This window comes from Nuphar pumila, chromosome 5, assembly GCF_984573655.1.
Source record: "Nuphar pumila chromosome 5, dmNupPumi1.hap1.1, whole genome shotgun sequence".
Lineage (NCBI taxonomy): Eukaryota > Viridiplantae > Streptophyta > Magnoliopsida > Nymphaeales > Nymphaeaceae > Nuphar > Nuphar pumila.
The window spans coordinates 13,258,087-13,281,009 of NC_143253.1; the positions used below are offsets into that span (position 1 = coordinate 13,258,087).

At 35.6% G+C, this 22,923-nt stretch overlaps 1 protein-coding gene across 1 annotated transcript in view; it reads left to right on the forward strand.

The window, feature by feature from the left end:
* ERA1 (Prenyltransferase family protein) overlaps nucleotides 1-22,923 on the forward strand; it is a 64,692-nt gene that overhangs the window by 15,643 nt on the left and 26,126 nt on the right. The window contains exons 3-7 of the mRNA XM_090005610.1: nucleotides 8,255-8,341; nucleotides 14,847-14,952; nucleotides 17,992-18,027; nucleotides 20,662-20,744; nucleotides 20,819-20,872. Of these exons, the coding sequence (XP_089861736.1) occupies nucleotides 8,255-8,341; nucleotides 14,847-14,952; nucleotides 17,992-18,027; nucleotides 20,662-20,744; nucleotides 20,819-20,872 (366 nt within the window). The remainder of the gene's footprint in view (nucleotides 1-8,254; nucleotides 8,342-14,846; nucleotides 14,953-17,991; nucleotides 18,028-20,661; nucleotides 20,745-20,818; nucleotides 20,873-22,923) is intronic.

Genomic DNA, 22,923 nt, shown 5'->3' on the forward strand with positions numbered 1-22,923 from the left:
GGGGGGGTTCGGCGATAAATAGGAGGTGGAAGAGGGGGTTTCGCCCTCTTCCCTCATCTCCCTCGTTTCTCCCTTCCCTCATCTCTCTCTCCCTCTCTCTCTCTCTCTCTCCCTCTATCGCTCTCTCTGTCGAGTTGGGTGAGAGGAGGTCGCCGGCGAGCTGCGGCAGCCCACGTCCTCCATTGCCGACCTCCAGCGATCTCCCCGTCACGGCAGCAGCAAGGAGCGGCCACAGCCGACTGTGCAAACGTGCCTCCAGCCTCCGATCGCCGGAAAATTTCTTAAATAGGTACGGGTTTTCCTCTTGATCTCGAGTGAGAAAGAGGGTGCAGATTTGCTTTCCATGGAATATTTTAGGGGAATCATTGGAAAGAGAGGCAGATTTTGGGGTTGAGGCGTCGAAAACCCCAAATCGACATATTTGTGAGATTTCTATTATGTTGGGAAGCCTTTCATGATTTGTGATTAGGAAACTTTTCCTAATTTTGGTTTGTTGGGGTGGAGGGTTTTGATATGTCTATTGGTTTTGGAAACTTGTCCGCAGCATTTTGGGTTACTATCATGGGTGCTATCTTGCTTTTAAGTTGGCATAATTGGATCAGTTGGTTTGTCATCAACTTTCTTTAGATTTTTCTCTATTTCAAGGAGGTCTATTTTATTGGTTTGGCTGTTTAAACCATATTCTTGAATGTTTGTACTCTTGCTAATCTGAAAGTTGGTCATTTGTGTTCTTGTGGAAACCAAATCAAAAATATAAAACATGTCCACTTTCCATTTTTGGAGCTGAAAGTTTACAGAGGTGTAAGAGTTGGAATATCTCCTTGGGGGAAATGCCTGTGATAGTTTGCTTGTCTCTGTAAAAGGATGATATACAGATCCATCATTCTCAAGTCATTTGCAATTCATAATCATCTTGATGATTATATTTAAGATACAAATAACATGAACTACAGTATGGTATGTTATGGCCCTGATCCATCATTTGACATACATGTACTGTTAAAGAAAACAAAATGCAAGCTTTCTTACTTTGGTTGCTTCTCTATGAGAGAATTTGGGTTTGAAAAGATGGTTAAAGCTGCACATTGCCTTCTGTTTCAACTAGTGCACTGTACACCCTTTTTCCTAACATTTTACCGGGTATGGGGAATATTTCCTCAATCTATTATTCTTTTATCTATCAAATAGCAATATGGTGATCAGTTAGGACAATCTATGATTCTTTTATGTGGGCTGGCCTGCCAGGCCGAGCCTGGTGGATGTGGAGCCTCATCCAAGTGCATTGGCTGGGTCATTGCTTCTCAAATAGGACTACATTATACTTGTGTTAGTCCAGCTTTGCATGGTTATATGGTTCTTTTTATATATATTCATGTGTAAGTGGTCATTTGCTTCATAATTGTTAAATTTCTTAGTAGCATAACGGATTTATGTCATGCATCCTGTCATACCTATTTACACGGTGTTTAAGAGGCATATGGACGTGCAAAGATTGTTAGGAATACACCCATGTAATCTGTATGACACAAACATTATGAGTGTTCTCATAATTTAGCTAAACCTGTAATCGTACATGCTGTTTTCCACTCCTTGAACTAAATATATAGGCTGAGTTAAATTAGCTTGTGTAAGGTTCAGTTCTTCTTGAAATTTTCATATTTATGCTTACTTGATATTCAGACCTATGTGTATAAGAGCATGATGTGGTTTGTTTTCCTGCATTTCACACATTAAGCTAGAATCAAAGTATTTACTACAAAGTTACATCTTATGCATATCGTACACTAACTTGATGTATTGACACGTGCACCACCACTTGAAGGTTCACATGCTGATTTAGATGTGTAATTTCATCAAAGTGTGTATGTGACATGAACATGTATGTTAAAGCATGCATTGACAGGCTAAATAAAATCATACATGGGGTATGAGCATGTGTATGGAATGAAAGCATGAAATTTAAATTAAAGTTCTGAACTCATGCATATGTATATGTATGTTATTGTTTCATGCACACCTTTAAATTGTCCTAAATGAATGCGCATTGAAAAACATGTGAAAAGAATGCATAAGTGGCATACTCTTTATGATTTTTGCTTATGCATGTGGTAATGATTAAATTAGATCATTTGTGGCTGGATGAGCCTCGAGAACCAGTTGTTCTCTGTTTTGGTTATTTTGATGCATTGCAACAAATCAAATGTGAGATTTGTTGTTTTACCGCACTGTTTTATGTTGTCATGGGCGGTGGTCCCGTGAAAAGCTTAGCATGCTGATGTGCAAGCTTATGTTATTAATTCTGCATGTAAATTTGCAAATGTAAAAGAAATGAATTAATAACCAGATAAAAGAAAATAAAGAACAGTGTAATTCACTTTCTCCTTGATGTCCCTGCTTTAGCGTGGGAATCTTGGATGTTGCGGTTTAGGGGAAACCGTGAGGATACAAAAACTCCGTGTGCGTTTTGTTGCCCCTGAACCCGATATTGAGGTTCTTCTCCTGGCCACGGTTTTAGGGAGAGTCCGCCACTTTACCCGGGAGTGGTGTGTTAGTCACAGCTGTGAGTTTGTTTTGGTATACCAAGAAAGTGGCGCCAGTGGATGCTGTTTTCCCTGGTGTCCCCGACTTTGGATGCTGTTTTCCAAGGTTCCGATGGATGGCTCTGTTTCCTGATATCGGTCGAGGGCTAAGTTTGGAACCCGGTAATAAAATATAAATTGTGTGTGAAACTACCCCGGGAACCCTACTTGACCTCGGGGTTTGTACCCGTTTGGTGTATCCGCGGGCCACTGTAATTAAAAAGAGGAACTTAAGGATGTGTGCATTTAATAGGACATGCATATGGAAAAAGGAAAACTTAAATGGAAGATAATAAATGGTTCATGCATTGTACATAAACCATGCATATTCTTGCTCTGCATTAGTTCATGCATGTTTACCTGTTCACTTAGTTGTTTATGTTGATCATTGTATGATGTTGATCTATTTTACATTTAATTGCCTTATTGATTAAGTTGTAATCAATGTTGCATATTTCGTGTTCCCTCTTGTTAAATGTTTAATTATGCATGAATGATTAATTGACTTAGTAATTGATTTTAATCGTATTCCTCAAAATATTACATGGATCTTATTTATGCTCTTTTCCCTATTTGATTCATTAGGGAAACCTGTACGCAGAATTCTTCGGATTTCTGACCCTCTTATTTTATTGGTTTTTCCCAGGCACAGGTGAGCAGTGAAGTCGACTAGCTTCTGAGGGATACGAGGGTCACAATTGTTTCAGACGGCTTCACTTACGGACAGAGTGACTCTACTGTTAATTTTCTTTTAGTTCTTCTGATTTTCCTGCAATTTGATATTTCACTTTTGACATAGAACATATTACTCTTTTGATTCATTAATAAAAGAGTTCAGTGGATTGGTTATGATTGATAAATGTAAGTTGCTTTGTGGTGTGTGGTTATCCAACTGAAATTGGAACTGTAGGGACCCCAGGTTTCTGGGAAGTTTTCCGCAACTCTTAGAAAAAAAAAATATTCCGCATTTTCAAAGGTAGGAGTTGGGGTCGTTACATTGTCAGTATGGAGTTTGATCTTTCAGAGGTTTTTCATCATCTTTCTTTATCTTTGCATTGATTACCTCTGGAATATCAACTCGCTTTTCAACAAGTCTCGATCTATTACCTCAGTTGCATATCTAGTATGTGTTAAGAAATAACCATGAAGTGAATATGCTACTTTAATACCAAGAAAATAACGAAAAAAACTAAGATCTGTTATATCAAAGTTAGCCTTGAGGACATCCTTAATATGATTAACTCTTTGCTTATTACCTCCTGCGATAATCATGTCATCCACGTAAATAAGTATAATTACTATACCTGCATAAGAAGGCTTAACAGTGTCAGTATAATAAGATTTAAAACTCAGTTGAACCATTACACTGCTGAAACAATCATACCACGCCTTAAGAGCTTGCTTCAGACCATACAAGGCCTTGCATAAGCGAAGGACCTTTCTATATGTCAACCCTAATCTTCTGGGAGGTTTCATATAAACATCCTCATTATGATTACCATTAAGAAAAACATTTTTTACATCCATTTGATAAATAGGTCATTTTCTAATAGATGCTATAGCTATAAGTGTTTTTAATAGTAGTCATTCTAGCTACCAGGGCAAATGTTTCCTCATATTCTATTCCATATTCTTGACTATAACCTTTAACCACTAACCTACCTTTGTATTTTTTCATTGCTCCATCACTTTTAATTTTAATTTTGTAAACCCATCTACACCCTATGGATTTTTCTCCTATAGATAATGATTGAATTTCCCAAGTTTTTATTTTTTTAGGGCTTTTATCCATTCTTGATGGTTCTTAGCTTCATTATAAGAAGGGTTCTACGCATGAGTGAATGACTATAAGACATGCTCTATACTTAGGTTCAAAAGATTCATAGGACACGAATCTATTAGGTGCTTTGGATAATTTCATAGATCTTCTAATACTAGGTTGATTCATGTCTTGATTTTGAGAATATTTTTCAAAGGCACACGGAGGATGATCATTGGTATGACGAGTATAGACTTGTATTTCATTGTGAGGTTCAACTTATCATGAACATCATGAGTGTCATCATTGTCACTCTCATGCACATCATGAATATCAACATCATCGTTCTCATACATATCATTATCAAAATCATCGTTAACATCATCATGCTTATTAATTAGATAAAAAAGAAAAGCGCATTCATAATTTTCCATGGACTCAACCTTACAAGGAATTGCTTTTACAGAAAGTTTATCATTTTTGTTGGTAAGAAAAAAGCATTTACAACGAAGAACTCTTAACCTTCTGTAATCGGTAGGAGTTTTAAACAAATTTTCTATAGGAGAAATGTTTTCAAGAATAGTTGAAGACATTCTATTAATCAAATAAACCGTGGTAAGAGTAGTTTCAGTCAAAAAATTTTAGAAATATTTTTCGAGAGAAGTAAAGTTCTAGAAGTTTCTTTAATATGCCGATGTTTTCTTTCGGCTAAACCATTTTGTTGTGGACTATTGGGACGTGATCTTTGATGTATAATTCCATGATGATCAAGATAGTTTTTGAAAACATTTGACAAAAATTCTTCTCCGAAATCAAATATAAAAATCTTAATATTTACTTTAAATTAATTTTTAATATAGTTGTAAATTTTTTGAAAACAATCAAACACTTCGGATTTGAGTCTAAGAAAGCATATCTATATATATCTACTATAATCATCTGCAAATATAACATAATATGATATGCCTCATTTAGACATTACTTGCACCGGTCCCCATACATCCAAATGTATTAACTCAAATGCTTTAGAGACAAAATGTATAGATCGAAAGGGCAAGTATTTCATTTTTCCAAGAATACAATTTTTACAATTGAAATAATTTTCATTACAATTTCATAGAAATGAAAACAAATGTTTGACATACTTGGATGCCCTAATCTCCTATGCTATTTTTTTCTATCTTTCTTTTCAACAAAATGCCCTAAAAAATATAGCTGTTGGGGATCCCTAACGACTATATGGCCTTTTGACCATATTGCCCTAAAAAAGACAAAAAGCAGAAAATAAAAAAAACAAAAAGTCAATTCTACCCCCAATGGGCATAACCTATTACATGTGCAACAATACCAAAATACCCCTAGAAGGTAAACCCTATTATAAGATAGAAAAACACACTTGCACACCCACACACACATATTTTAACACAGGAGCACATCCTGGGATACGATGGCCGTGGTGTAGGCCACAACATTTTGATCATTCTTATGCCATGTTATGTATGCTGGGTTCTTTATCATAACGGTTCCAGCAGCTTGTCCATCCTTAGTATCTCCCCGAGTCTGCGACACGAATTCTAAGGGCACGATTTCAGAGCCATCAAGGTGCCTCATCAAATCATGGCTGCTGATGAACGGTATGATTTGCTTTTTTCAGGTAATAAAATTGCTCATTCAATTTATCAGTGACCAGTTGGCTTAGAAAATAAGAGTTGATTGGGTTCGAGGAAGCCATAACAGAACGATAAGGGGATTTTGACCAAGACAGAAGCCAAAAAATAAAAACTGCAAAACAGCAGTCAGCACACAAAATGATGCAGAAGAATCTGCTGACATCAGCAGAGGATGTCATCATCCAGATCTTCCCCTTTTCTTGGTTGTATAAATCAGACTGTAATAATCTGTGAAGATCTGATTTTTTTTTGGAAGAAGCTGATGTGACTACCTTTTTTTTGCTGCGTGAGAATAAAGTGGGCTATATGGATGACCCAAGAAATAATGAAAGGACGTTTGAGAAAAGAAATTATATTCAACACAAATATAACTTGAGAAAGATGGAACAAGAAATGAGGCTGGATTTAGAGAATAAAATAGATATAAAACAAAAAGAAAGAAAAGATTGAGGCTATAGAAATATAGGATCTAAGAAGGGGAAGATTTATGGTGAATAAGACAAAGAATATGAGGCTAGATTTAGTGTTTCAAGAAAACAAAAGGAAACAAAAGAAGACGAAATAGAACAAACTGATGAAGAGAGGAAAGCAGCAAGGTTGTTCAGCCGCAGCCTCTTTCTGATCTGATAGGGTCTTATCCTTGCCCCTGCTCTGATACCATGACAAAAAGTACCTCAAGATCCATGCCCATTGCCCTGTTGCTCACACGTTGGAAAAAAAAAACAGAAAATAAACAAAAGGATGGAGAGAATATGAGTCGTTAACCCTACTAGGTCACACCCTTTCATATATATAACTTCTATTTTTTTAGTGTACAAAAATATCACTGACAATAGATACAAACTACAACATAACCCACACGGTACAAAAGTCACAAATACCCTCAATAAACAACCCTATTTCTAACAGGTGGGAAGGAGGCAAGCAAGGTGCTGGGATTTCATATTCAAGTTAAACACTCATGAATGAGAGGATTGCATTAGCCTGAACTCTCAACTTTTTTTTCCCTTCCCAATCATGCCTACTAGTTAGTCTGCTCCTGATGAACTTGATTCTGGGATCTTGGAAGCCCCTTCCAAACCAATGGATTTGAAGAATCCCACTTTCATAACTGAAAATGGGACCTAAATCTTTTTCTTTTTAAAATAATTTGGAGGGATTTCCAAATTTGGGTTTTTGGACTCCTATAATTCTTGAAATCCTAATTCAAACAATGAAACCAAACAGCCATTTTCTAGTCAAACGTCCTGACTTTGCCCCATGGATTATTGTCTTTTGTTGTCTTTGTTCAACTTGTAATTGTGGAGGAATTCACCTAAAATGCCACTGGTTGAGTAATCTGAACTCCACAAACCTTCTAGCTGAAGTTAAAAGGCAAATATTCTAGTTGAAGAGTTCTTAAATTCTTATATTTAGTCATGATTAAATCAAAGTGGTGACCAGCACTGGCCAGTATGATCCTTTAACCAACTGCCTCTTTGAGGAGAGATCATGAAGGCTTGGCAGGTTGTACCTTGATTTAATGCTTTGGTACCGTGGTATAAATAAGGACATGATAATTAGAGTTAGGCTCAAGTGGATAAACTATCATTTTTTTAAACCTGAATAGGGTGCATTATCTTGTGTTTTGCTTATATCGAGTATGGTAAATCGCCTATACACTTCCAATGTTGTTTATATTACAAGTACTGAACATTAGATAATTAATGAAATCCATCTGAATTTCTCAAGAGCACAAGACATGCCATTGATGTCTTTTTTGGTAGAATCTACTCACAAACGGCAATCTGTAGTGAATTCTTTAGAATTGTTGCATCCATCAGTTTTTTTGTAATCATTGCTCCTGTTAATAGTTCATGCTGCATCAGAAGCAGGTACGTAAGATACATAATAAGCTCTTCCTGTAAAGCAAGTGTTACTAAGGCTTGATCATAGTCTTAGCAGATATACAGAACATGAATGCTTTTAGGTTCCAGTAAAGAGCATATCACCATATGCCATTCCTAAACACAATTTTTTCAGTGTATAGCTCAGATGAGCTTGCTAGAGCATGAGACTTACTGATTCATAAGTTTATTCCCCATGTTTTATGTGTATTACATTGTTTTGTTCTTTTTTTTTTTTGATTTTAATGTGATGCACCTGCCATTTCAGAAGTGGAAAGGTGAAACAGTAATTTTTTATGTCATGCTGGATATTGAACAGCTATCTTACCCTTGTTAATTGTGGTTTCATTTATCTTGCAGGTTGGAGCTTTGGCGTGATAAACACATTGAATTTTTGATGATGGGCCTCAAGCAACTTGGGTCTAGCTATTGTGTCTTGGATGCAAAGTATTTTTTATGATTTCGTTTTGTTTTCCCATTATAGTCAAGTTGTGAGAACCATTGTTTTCCTGCTTTCACTATCTTGTATGCCGAGGCTCATATCATCAAATGCATGTAATGTAGAATTATTTTCCTATTTTCTCTATCTTGTTTGCTGAGATTTATATCATGAAGTGCATGTGATACAGAATACCTTGCATCATAAATGGTTCACTGATTTGTCACTTCTACCAGATCTTATTATGAAAAATAAGGCTTATATTTGTTGAACATTATGGAATTCACATGCTACAAAATACCCTAGGTCATAATTGTTTTTGTGATTTCTATCACTTTTACAAAGACATAACGTGAAAATTACTATTTGTTGTGTCCTAGACTTTAACTATCTGGGTGATGCTAAAAACAACTTTTTGAGCATCCAATTACTGTTCGAATAATTTTTCACTTTTTTCAATGCTTGAATAAATATTTTCCAGTATTCCAGTTTAATGGAAAATTAAAAATGTAATTTGGTTAAAGCAAGAGCACAATCATGAAATCATAACCATAATATGTTTTCTATGTATGTATTATATACTTCTGTAGCCCTTGATGAAATTTTGACAAGTTGACCATAAATTTATATCCCTAAGAAAAATTGAAAATAACTTAAAGGTTTCATGTGTCAATAGTCACCACTGTGGGCATTTATAGTTTTATAAAAAAACAAATGCACACTAATTAGCTTTACTTTGGAAATGCACCATATATTCTGATATATTTTCTTCATAAAATTTCTAAAATGCCCATGGTTGACAATAAATCCATCAATCATCATGTCATTTGATTTTTTTTGTGTATAAATATGTGTTTGGCATGTTAATTGACAAATCTGCTACCTTGGGATGCATGCCTGCAGTTTTCTTGTAGGAGAAGAAGCGAGAGTGAAAGCAATGAGAAAAGATGGGAGAAAGTATTGGATCTTGTACCTCTTTTATATAAATCAGCATTGGGTACAACAACAACAACAACTACGCCTTCATCCCAAAACAATTGGGGTCAGCGATATGAACCAAAAAAGAAATTCATTTTGGGTCTTCCACATGAATCCATTTCCTCCAATCATTTCTATCCAATGCCATATCCTCGGTGAGGTTCAAAGCATTCATATCCTTTCCTATCATCTCCATCCAAGTCTTCCTAGGCCTACCCCGACCTCTTTTAACTAATATATTATCCCATTTCTCCAACCTTCTAACTGGAGCATCATTAGGCCTTCGCCGAATATGTCCAAACCACCGTAAACGATTCTCTCGCATCTTATTTTCAATGGGTGCAACACCTACCTTCTTACGTATCTCCTCGTTCCGAATCTTATCTTTTATTGTATTTCCACACATCCATCTAAGCATCCGCATCTCAGCTACACTCATTTTTTGAATATGATGTCTCTTGGCAGCCCAACATTCCGTACCATATAGTAAAGCGGGTCTAATAGTCGTCCTATAAAACTTTCCTTTCAACCGCAATGGCATTCTACGATCGCACAACACACCAGTTGAACTTTTCCATTTCATCCACCCAACCTTTATCTTTCTCCATACTTTTGAATGATGGATCCCAAATATTTGAAATAATCATTCACCGGTATTTCTTGCTCACCAAGCTTCACTACACTCCCATCACTACTTCGTTGCTTACTAAACCGACATTCCATATATTCAGTCTTACTCTTACTCAACTTAAAACCTCTAGCTTCCAATGTCTGTCTCCATAATTCTAACTTAGCATTAACCCCAACTCTAGACTCATCAATCAAAACAATATCATCAGCAAACAACATACACCACGGTACATTTTCTTGAATTGATCTCGTAAGCTCATCCATCACTATCGCAAATAGGAAAGGGCTTAAAGCAGATCCTTGATGTAACCCAACCGTTATCGGAAAATTGGTTGTCACCCCTCCACAAGTGCGGACATTGGTTACTACTCCTTCATACATATCTTTAATTATACTAATGTACTTGAGAGAAATACCTTTCTTCATCATTGTCCACCAGAGAACGTCCCTAGGTATTCTATCGTACGCCTTCTCTAAATCAATAAAAACCATATGCAAATCTTTGTTCCTCTCTCTATATCTTTCAATAAGTTGTCTAAGAAGATGTATAGCTTCCATAGTTGATCTTCCAGGCATAAAACCAAATTGATTCTCCGATATCGTGACAACCTTCCTCAACCTAGACTCAATTACCCTCTCCTAAAGTTTCATAGTATGACTCATGAGTTTTATACCACGATAGTTTGTGCAATCTTGTATATTACCCTTTTTCTTATATAAAGGCACCAAAGTACTCTTCCTCCACTCATTAGGCATCTTATTTGTTCGCCAAATCAAGTTAAAAAGATTTGTCAACCATTCTAAACCTTTCTCTCCCAAGCATTTCCAAGCCTCGATAGGTATACCATCTGGGCCAACCGCCCTTCTTGATTTCATTTTCTTCAAAGCCTCTGCAATTTCTTTCTTTTGAATCTTTTATGATTTATCTCATGAAAAGGAATGGAGAAGTCTCCAAGATCTTGAGCATGACTATCATTAAATAGCTTATCAAAATAATCTTTCTATCTCTCCTTAATCTCCTCATCTTTGACTAAAACCCTTTGCGTTTCATCTTTGATACATCTAACCATACCCAAATCCCTCGATTTCCTATCTCTCATCTTTGCAAGCCTATAAATATCCTTCTCGCCTTCTTTGGTATCCAACTTGTCATAAACCTCCTTATATACCTTAGCCCTCGCGTTTCGAACTACTTTTTTAGCTTCCTTCTTTGCTATCATATACTTCTCCAAATTCTCATTATCACGACTCTTACTTAGATTTCTATAACACTCTTTTTTAACCTTAATAGCTAATTTGACATCCTCGTTCCACCATGATGTATCCTTACCTAGTGGTGCACCGCCTTTAGACTCACCCAATACCTCCTTAGCCACTTTTCTCATGCCACCCGCTATCTTATTCCACATTGATTCTGAATCCTCCTCGAGACACCAATCAGCTTCCTTAACTACCTGTTCTACAAACATTCCTTGTTTGGCTCCTTTCAGTGCCCACCACTTAATTCTAGGATCTATCCTATGTCTATCCCTTTTGCGGCATTGTCTAATTCTAAGATCTAAAATTAAGACTCTATGTTGTGTAGCTACACTTTCTCCCGGTATAACCTTACAATCGATGCAACAACCCCTATCTCTCTTTCTAAGTAGGAAAAAATCTATCTGACTCGTATTAACCCCACTTTTAAATGTTACTAGGTGAGACTCCCTCTTCCTAAACCAAGTGTTTGCTAAGATCATATCATAGGACAAACAAAAATCTAAAATCCTTTCTCCACTTTCATTTATTTCTCCTATACCGTAGCCTCCATGGATACTCTCAAATCCATCCCTACTAATGCCTACATGTCCATTAAGGTCACCGCCGATGAAAAGTTTTTCTCCATAAGATATCCCTTGTACTACTTCATCTAAATCTTCCCAAAATTGATGCTTAATGGAATCATCTAGACCTACTTGAGGCGCATAAACACTAATAATATTAATAATATCCGTACCTAATACTAATTTAATAAGTAAAATTCTATCACCCTTCCTATGGACCTCAACTACATTATCTATAAACTGACGACTCATAACAATCCCTACTCCATTCCTATTCCTATTTATTCCTGTATACCAAATCTTATATCCCCAAGGTTCTATCACTTTTGCTTTCTCACCTACCCATTTGGTCTCTTGTAGACATAAAATATCAATCTTTCTCCTACACATAACATCTACTAACTCTACCAACTTACCAGTTAAAGACCCTATGTTCCAAGTGGCTAACCTAATTTTATGGTCTTGGACTAACTTCTTTACCCCCACCCGTCCAACAAAGTGAGGGAACCCTTGCCTATTTGACACCACACCCGGGCGCCGGTGTGACGCGTCGCTTCTGGGCGATGACCTAGCAACCCTTGCCCATTTATCACTGCCTCCGGGCCTAGAGAGTACAGCCCGTCGCTCAGTAGGGAACGCCCCAACGAAATTCTCATATTGGTTCATTTTCATAGGGTATGACTAAGTTTTTATGCTGGCTGTCACAGGCCTACCACAACCCTCCTCCTTTATCCGGGCTTGGGTAATTACAAAAATAGTCTTTTACACAAGGAATTAATACAACTTTACTCAACAGGGTACAAATGACATAACTGCCCATAAAATGCAGAAAATACCCCAATGACATCTCTAACGCGCCCGCTCAAACTGAACGTGGGTCAGTGACGACCATGTGCAGATGGTACCAATGTCGAGCACAAGAGAGCGGTTTTGTGAACAAATCAACAACTTGATCATTTTCCTTAATAAACATAGGTTGTATCTTCTTACTTTCAACCTTTTCACTGACAAAGTATTGATCTAACTCAACATATTTCATCTTGCCATGCTGAACTGGATTTGTTGCAATGACAACACTCTTATTATCACAAATGAGCAAAGATGTAGTGATGGGCTGACGCGGGGCTGTAAGAAGATGTCTAATCCATAAAAGTTCTTCCATCACTGATGCCATCGCCCTATACTCAACTCCTGTGCTAGACTTGGCCACAATACGCTGCTTCCGAATCGACCAAGATACCAAATGATCTCCCAGAAAAACTCCGTAACCTGTAACTGAATGCCTGGTCATTGGGTCACCTGCCCAGTCAGCATCCGAATATGCTAGAACTATAAGCGATATGCGCGACTGAATCTGGTAAACATTGCTCTTATAAATTATCCAATCAGTGATGGTGCCTTTAATGTATCATACTATTCACTTCACCACCTCTATGTGACTTTTCCTTGGAGCGTGTATGAACTGGGATACTTGATTGACAACAAAAACTAAATCTGGTTGAGTAAAAGTTAAATATTGCAGTGCCCCAACCAGACTTCTAAACATATGTGTTTCAACCAACAACTCATCTTTCGGATCATCCTCTGACAACTTGGTATTCACGACTATAGGAGTAGCAATTGGTTTGCAATTGATCATTCCAAAACGACCAAGAAGATCAAGAGCATACTTATGTTGCATCAATATCATAGATCCTGATGTTCTATCAACTTCTACTAAAAAATATCTAAGAGAACCCAAATCTTTCATATGAAACTTGAAATTAAGCATACTTTTAAGCTGTCAGATTCTACAAGTCACTTCCCGTGATGATAATATCGTCAACATACACTAACACAATAGTAATATGACTAGCACCAAAGTGAAGAAAAAGGGAATAATCACATTGACTGTGAATAAAGCCAAGAGTGAAAAGAGCCTTACTAAAGGTTTCAAACCATACATGTGACACTTGCTCTAGCCCATAAATTGTCTTTTTCAATCATAGAACAGTGGAATGAGAATCTCCCTTCGGATAGCCTAGCGAATGCTCCATGTAAACCTCTTCTTGAAGCTCTCCATGTAGGAAAATATTCTTAACATCCATCTGAGCTAATTCCCGGCCATATGTATTTGCAAGCGAGAGAACTCTAATAGTGCCCATCATGACAACAAGACTGAATGTCTCATTGAAATCTAGTCAGTGTTCTTGCGTATAATTCTTCACCACAAGTCTATCTTTAAAACGTTCTATGATGCCATCTACTTTGTATTTATTTTATACACCATCGAAATCCCATTACATTCTTCTCGAGAGATGTGAGAACTACTTTCCAAGTATTGCACTCATGAAGTGCTGAAATTTCGTCGTTCATTGCTTCTACCCAATGACTATTTGAACATGCCTCATAATAAAATCCTGGTTCCTTTTCATAAATAACATTAGTAGCGAAAATTTTAAACTCAGCTGTAAAAAGCATCATAACTGACGCATCTTGAAGGAGGATGTTTAAAATTTTTCATTTGAAAAAGTTATCATATCAAAATTTGTTATCATATCAAAATTTCTCATAGGCAAACTTTTTTTTTTCCTATGAGAAATTTTCTTGCTTCCAAACATGCCCTTAGTGTTTTAATTAAAAGAATTTTTTTGACACCCAAGCCACTTGCATAAAACATCTTGAGTCATGAGTTGTGATTGTGTGGGTCAAGTGATGGGACTCTCTCTCTCTCCATGCACACAAACACAAGTATACACATGCCTGCTATTTATGCATCTACATATGCATTTGTTGTCACTCAAGTTTTTGCTTTATCTTGTAGTTCCTCCATAGATTGAATCAGGGCTCAAAATATGCCATATTGCTAAAACATTTTCATATCATAGCTGCAGTAGTGAAGATGATCCAGGCTTCACAGTTGTAATTTCTTTGGAGAAATTCATGTTGTTCAACTGCTGATGTTGCTGAATACTACCAGGCTACAAGTCATATTAGTTACTGAAAACTATTTGATGACATCTTTTATTGTCATTCATCATTCTTCTTGTCCTTTAGCAAATCTGGACAAGAGAAAATTTATGCTAATATGGCTTCTTTGCAGTCGCCCATGGCTATGCTATTGGATTCTTCACTCTGCTGCTCTTTTGGGAGAATATATTGATGAGGGACTTGAGAAGTGTGCTGTTGATCTTATTTCTCGTTGTCAGGTTTTGTAGCTGTAGTGACAATCATGTTCTTGTTTACATCAAGGTTTTATTTTTCAAATGACTGCCATGTTTTACTGGATTAACAAGATAATATTGTTTATTGTTTGCTTGTCATGAAATCAGATGTAGACCTTACATACTAGTTCAAGTTTTTGTGCCTTGTTTTTCCTTCTCTTTGATATTAATGATCAGTGTCCCAAAACTCTGAGAAAGTTTATAGTTTCATTTCTAGATATTTCGAACATTTGGTGTCATATTGGAAATGTGCATTCTCACAATATGTATCCATATTCAAAATTATGTTAATTGTGTTTTTTTATTATGGATGTTCTGTGCTTTCCCTTTTCATTGCTTTAGATTCTTAGAATGGCCAAACCTTGAAAATTTATTTTCACCTGTTGAAAATTCGATAAATAATAAGAGAGGCTCTCTTGCATTAGTGAAAGGACTGTGAATTTTCTTTTCAACAAACCATTATCTTGGTCCTCTGGCATTACCAGTTGATTCAATGACTTCAACAAAAAGAAATGAAGTAGATTAGACAAATAATCAATATTTTTTTTTTGCACATCAGCAACATGGTTGATCCTCCCAGGTTGGGTATTGGCCATTCATGAAAATTTTATTTGTCAGAGTGTTACTTTAAACTACGACAAGAGTTAGAGGTAGATCTGTTTCATGCAAGTAGATGTTAGCCATCAAGGGGAAAGGAATCTAGTTCTCTTTTACACTAGTTCGAGGACTAGAGAGTTTCATGCCTCCAGGACATTATGCACTTATATGTTGCTTGCTGGAAGGCTAACATTGCATATGTTGCAAATATATGATAGAATGACATCCCTATCATTAGAGATGGGTCAATGTGAATAATCAAACATCCATGAGCGAACAAAAACATATTGAGATAAATTGCCATTATTTGAGGAAAGAATATCTCAGAGGAGCTATTTGATTACAATATGTTCCCACCAACTCCAGCTTGCCGATTTTTCACCAAGTCAAACTCTTGACTGCACAACCATGAATTTGAGGGAAGTGTTAAACAATAGGATCTTTTTGTTCAGACTCACTTATTGGGTCTAGATCCATTTAGATGTAGTTTGTACAATTCTGTGCAGTTTTGTCTTTTCATTGCAAATAATTGTTGTGAGCAGGGTCATTTTTATCTTCTTTGTTTATAACCATCGTAAAAGTCTGAGTGTTGACCATTGTAATGTATCAGAATCTTTCTTATCCACATTCAGTTTTAACCTTTTTGATGGGTCCTTATATATAGGAATAAAACATGATTGTTCTCATATATTGAGCCCTAAAAACTTATTTTCTGTGCTGTTAGACCTGTACCCAGAAGTACCAAGTAACAGTATGGCTGTGCCAAGACAAATGATGGAAAGCCAACACCTATGAAATTCAAACCACACACATTTCTTGTGCTTAGTGAATTCTGTATGGACCATTTGCACATTTTAAAGTGTGGATGCAATACTATCAGATATGGAATGCTGTTTTATCAGTTCTAGTGGCTATTTGACTTGTGTTTGACCCATAGGGATGCTTTAGTCATTATTGTATTATGCTGGATTGTTCTTTGCATGTGGATGATTGTGCTAATTGATGTCAACGAGTTGCACAGTTTCTTGGAATTTGCATTGGTTTTCCTTTAATAGCAGGTTCCCGGTATCAATTATGAAACTTATATATTCTGCTTGAATCGTGCGGTCCATGGATATTGGTCTCGTAGTCTACAAAAAAATACTATGAAATTTCACAATTAAAGTTTGTGCAGGTTTTGTCTCTAGTTTATGTATATCTGAAGAATTGTCTTTTGTTTTATTAATGGGATGTGGTTGAATTATATCACATTTTTTTTGTTTACAAAACAGTGCTTTTAAAACTCATTTGTTGCTAAAATAAAATGTATTTTGTGGACGTTACTGAACTTTATTTGAAGTCGGTGATAGTGTCAAACTTAAGGACTGTCTTTAAGGTATCTTCCCTACAAAAGCTTAGGATTGCGATTTCTAAATGCTTGATTCACTGAAGAATCTATTGATTTGTTTGTATTGGTTGCATCATATATGTAATAATTGTGATCATGGCTATCAGAAGCTTCTCAATATTCTTGGAAGCTTGCTTCCCCATAAGCTGTTTTGGAAGCTTGAAGCTAAGCACTCCTAAAGCTCATTTTTCATCTTACGGGAACCATGCTTCCAGACATGGGATTTTGGATACAAGAATTGTATCCAAATTAAAAACCAACTCATTCATATAATTAAGATACTATGTTTTCTATAGAAATGAAATCATAATAAATATATTTTAATTTAATTGAAGGTTAAATTATCATTGGTAGCCCATGTCCTATAATCACTTTAAAACATTACAGGGTATATTTATTTTTAATAAACTAGAAGGCCTTTAGGTGATGTGCTATCATGTACTCCCTTACGTATACTTCATGTGTTTTTAATGCTTAAAGCAATCTGTTATTTGCTACTTATTGATTATTATGGTATGAGTGAATAATTATTTTTGTTTGTATGTAAGACATTCACAATGATTTTTCATCTTTATATCTGCTATATGCAATAAAATAACTATGTGATTATGTGATAAAGTAATAAGAAATTTATCTTTGATGGGTATTTCTCTACAACAACAACAACAACTACGCCTTCATCCCAAAACAATTGGGGTCAGCGATATGATGGGTATTTCTCTAATGATCAAAATTTTAATTAGCTAAAGATAGTATTAAATGTTTAACCCTTCTAACAAAAGAAAATGTATTTAATGTGTTGACAATTTCCTGCCTTTTTTGAATTCTGAACTCCAAAAAAGTCTTTTAATTCACCTCTTTAAGTATTTCTAAGTCACTTCTTGCTTCCCTCTTTAGTTGCGGTAATGTTCAATGATGTTCATGTTCCTATATTTTGCATATTTGTCTCTCAAGATATTATTTCATCTAATCTTTGGAAGTGTATTTTGATTAGTGTTCTTTTTATATAGATAATGTTTTAATATGTGTATATGTTGCAGGACACAAATGGTGGATATGGTGGCGGCCCTGGCCAAGTAAGTCATTTTCTTGTCATGGTTGTGAATATCTTTGACTTGTTATTTATTTAACATTAACATGTAAGTACTTTAAGGTTGTAGTTTATACTTTGTAGTTCATTTTATTGTAGTACAGGTAGGATTAGAATCTATTTTGTACTCTATGACATATGAATTAAGTGATTTCTTGCTGCTCTAACAGACTGCTTTTCTTTCAATGCCTGTGAAAACTTTCAAACTAGGTTTGAGAACCTTATTTTGTGCCATAACTTGGAGACATACTTATTAGGATTCACTTCATGGGATTCGGTTGTCTGTTCCATATATACGGCCATGTAAAAAGTCATTCTTCATATCCAATTGATGTAAAATCCATCCATGTGATAACACATCAAAACTGGAAAGCATTATGCATGCTGTGATAATTTTGACCACAGGACTGGATGTTTCTTTATAATCCGAGCTATGTTATTGATTGTATCCCTTCACTAGAAGTCTCACTTTATAATTTTATATGCTCCCAATTTGACTTGTATTTAGTTTTATAGACCCATTTTCAACGGAGGAGATTTTAACTTTAGTTCTTACAACTATTTCTCAGGTTTTGTTATAGTGCATTGCTTACATTTCTTCATTCAATGCTTGTATCTGTTAAAATAATACATTGTACATATATATATTATACTATATATACATGAGTTGTATATATATATATATATAACAGGGAAATGGAAACCTACTAAATGAAACATGATAGTAGGGATTTTCGGTGTTTATTTTGAAATTCCGACCCCATAGATGTGTTCAGCACATTCAATTTACTAGAAATCGACACTTGGATCATGCATTTTTGATGGAAAAAATGGTATTTGGATCCTAAAAAATTTATGAAAATTGTAGACTGCTGATTTTTGAAACCTTATAAAAACCTATCCATGCATCGGAATCAAATGTTCCAAGAAGTGATTCCTATAAAAACAAACATATAAAATCATAGATCACATTTGTACGGTCAGAATTTCAAAAAAACACCAGAAATTCATGAAAATTCAATAGCATGTTTCATTTAGTAGGTTTTGTATTTATTAGGTTTCCATTTCTCATATAAAATATATATTTTTCCTTTTATTGCTTTATTTTATTATTTTTTGTTTAGTCAACATAGGCTGACTAGACTAGCCGTTAGAGGTGGTCTAACAGCTAGCTATTCTAGCCGTTAGACTAGCTCTAATGGCTAGTAAATCTAGCAGTTAGACCTAGTCTAATGGCTAGATGGTTCTTCCCTTCCCTCTCTTTTCACTCTCACTCTCTCTTTTAAATGGACCTTGATGCGGCTGACCACACCTGACGCTGTGGAAGCCGTGTTCAAGTGTTGGATCAACCTTTTAGAAGAGTCTTGTTACATAGTTTTCCTTAAATATGACTGCATGCTTGATTTTATAGGAATCGACTCTTGGATCGTTCAATTCCAACACGTGTAGTTTTTTATAAGGTTTACAAATTGATGGTCTAAAATTTTAATAAATATTCAAGGCTTAAAAATTATGTTTTTCTAATAAAAAAACATGATCCAAGTGTCAATTCCTAGCAAACGAACCACGACGAATACATCTGCAGGGTCAGATTTGTGAAAAACAACATGAAAACACCCGTTTGCCCATGATAGGGTGGTGGTTGGCTAGAAAGGTGGTAGGCAGCTACCACTTTTCATATATATAATATATTTATTTATTGTAGTTGGGATAAGGCTTGATGATGATATGTTATGGTTTGGATTGGATCAAAATCCACATCCAATTAAGGAAATTGAAAAACAAAACCTTTTTGCTTTTAAAAAATGAAAACAATGTGGAGAGGGGCAGGGGATTCTTAAAAGCCCCTCTCTCTCTCTTTCACCCACCCCCCCACACACACACACAAATAAAGAAAAAAGAAGAAGAAGAGGAAGCAATACACCCCCTCTCCCCTACAAACTTCTGTTCCTCCTCTTCTCCCCCCCCCCCCCCCCCTCCCACCGATTGTTCCTGTGAAAAGAAAAATTCTTGTTTCTAGGACATGTCCCATACCGCTACCTGTCGAGATGGGTACTTGGCCCCAGGTCATGTACCCATGTGACATGGACTATTGGTGATATTTCAAAAAAAGACCACTAGGGATGTCCTGAACACCTAATAAAACAATAAATACATGCCATTATTTAAAGAATGATCTAACTTGAATGCTGAAAATGCACCTCTTAGGTATTTTATTAATTCTGACATAACTGAGGACTCCTTAACAGGAATTAGCAGTGGAACTGAAATTTTTTAGATTATAGACTCAAAATAATTTCTTCAAAGAACTGTCTGTAACACAAGTCCCGATATTGCAGTCAAGTCAGGCTAGTCAGATCAAGTCCCATGCATGAAAAACAGCAGGCCATGCATGAGCTGAAACATTATTAAAAAAAAAACATGATTTATATGTCTGTCTGAGATGTCATATAGAATTTGTATCCAGTTGTCTGTAATCTTCTTCCACATGTAGCACGCTAATGTGCTCTTATATCATATATCTTTGGTCTTCAAATGCTGACTTTTCTATTTTCCAATTGAAAAGAGTTACTTTTTTTGTTTGGCTTTCTCACCTTAACTATTATCTGATTTTCTTCAGATGCCGCATCTTGCAACAACTTATGCTGCTGTAAATTCACTTATTACTTTGGGAGGTCCAAGTGCTCTTTCATCAATAAACCGGTACTCATTTCCTATACTCTGTAACATTTTTTAAGGACAAGACAACAATATAATTTGCTCACATCCTGTATCAGGGAAAAAATGCACATGTTCCTTATGAGGATGAAAGACCCATCTGGAGGCTTCAGGTTTGATATCATTCTTTCATTCATTTTTTGCAGAATGTCCTATGTCTAATGATATGCTTGTATGTGCGGTGCTTCACTCAAGCTTTAGCTTTTCCCTATTCCTCACTCTCCCCTGATTCAATTACCAAGAATTCTTTTTGGCCTATTGTGTATAATTTTCTGATCAGTTTTTGTTCTTTTTAACAGTAAAAAACAACCCACCCTAGAAGAGGATAAAATAAAAGGTAGTTGAGGTCATAGTTGGCAAGACAAGAAAATAAAAAAGGCCACATTTAACTTGGAATTAGATTTTGTTTAGTGGATCAAATTACACTTTTATCAATTCACTAAATGGCGAAAATACATCAAACAAGAATAGCATTTGAAAAAAATGCTAGAGAAGTAGCTAATTTCGAGTAAAACGTTCAAATGATAACTGCAATTGCTAATCATGTCCATGAATCCTTCCTTAACAATTGGATGAGTCATATCTAAAATGCTTGTATGTAGAAGCACATGCATGCATGCCAACAAAAAAGGGAGATATGGCTAGCTTGCTTAACGGGTGAGTAAAGTCATGGACATGTCATCCCACTTCTTCTAAGGGGTTTAGAATGGAATCTCTAGGGTTGTGAAAGGAATCTTGAAAAACGTGGAAAGAAAACTGTTTTTGAAGAACAAGCGATGTGTTATTTTTCTAATTAAAACCTGATGGCAGGATTGGACGGGTCAGTTCAATCGAATTATCTCCAACTTTAATTTGGTTGAAAATTAGGCTATTCATAAGTCTTTTTTGGTATCCAAATTGGCCGAATATTGTTTAAACTCAATGAAATGGGAAATTCACTGATTTAAAATCATTTGAAGCCAATTCATGGCACAGGCAATTTCTTGCATGAATAACGATTGACTTGTGGTAGAATTTGATTGCATAGGTGATTCCTTATTTGTTGCAACAATTTCACAAACCTATGTTACCCAAGGTTGTAAAAAGCGTATCATAAGTTGTACCGGTCGGGCCCAAAATAAGATATGTATCGTATCATAAAAAAACATATTTTTAAATAAAAAAAAAGAAAATCAGTAAAATTCTAAAAAATTCATAGCACAAGAAACAATGATGAATTGCATAGGATAAAACCATTATATCACATCAAACAATTATGAGCTACATATGGCATCAAACACCCAATAATCAAGATAATATGTTACGAATGGCATGCATATCTCACAAGAAATATGTAAACTATGAAATAATATGCATATTAAACAACTAAACAAAGTATATATTCACAAGATTCATAATATTGTGTGTTTACCAGAGTTACCAGAAGTGCCTAGGTAAGTGGGGAAGCACGCTTCCCTGAAACGTGCTTCGGAAGCGCGAAACATCGCGCTTCCGAAACGCGCGGGGAAGCGCGCTTCCCTTTGATGGGAAGCACGTTTCCCTTGCGCTTTCCCCATTTTTTTCATTTTTTTTGTATTTTATTTTTATTTTTATTTTTTTTGCTTCCCCCTCGCTTCCTAGGTCGCTTTCGAGACGATTCCTGATTCGCCCTTAAGTGGTCCCACACTTCCCGCTTCCTAAAATTTTCAAAGTGCCACGCTTCCCGTATCGCTTTCCGCTCCCGCTTCCTCAACCGACAACCATGGTGTTTACATCATAGTCACAAATATCACTATTGAGTATTGACTATATCCATATTGACAAAAGTTAAAAACGACAAAATATCGGCATTCAAAAACTTGTGAGAATTTGATTTTTTTTTGGAAATCTCACATTTTTTGGCAAAATTTCAGCTATAAAAAATAAATAAAAAATATAAAAATATGTTTTTGTAAGAAAATATAAATAAAAAATATTTAAAAATAAAAACTACACAATTTTCATGATAATTAGCCGTTAAAAACATAAATATCACGTATAAATATTGATATTTATGTTTTGACGAAAGAGCTGCAATATTTTGAAAATATAATGAGAATTTTCTGTTTTTAACTTTCAAGTAATTTCTCGAGAGATTTTCATAAATCTCGCGATTTTGTCACTATGGCTATATCTCGCGATATTA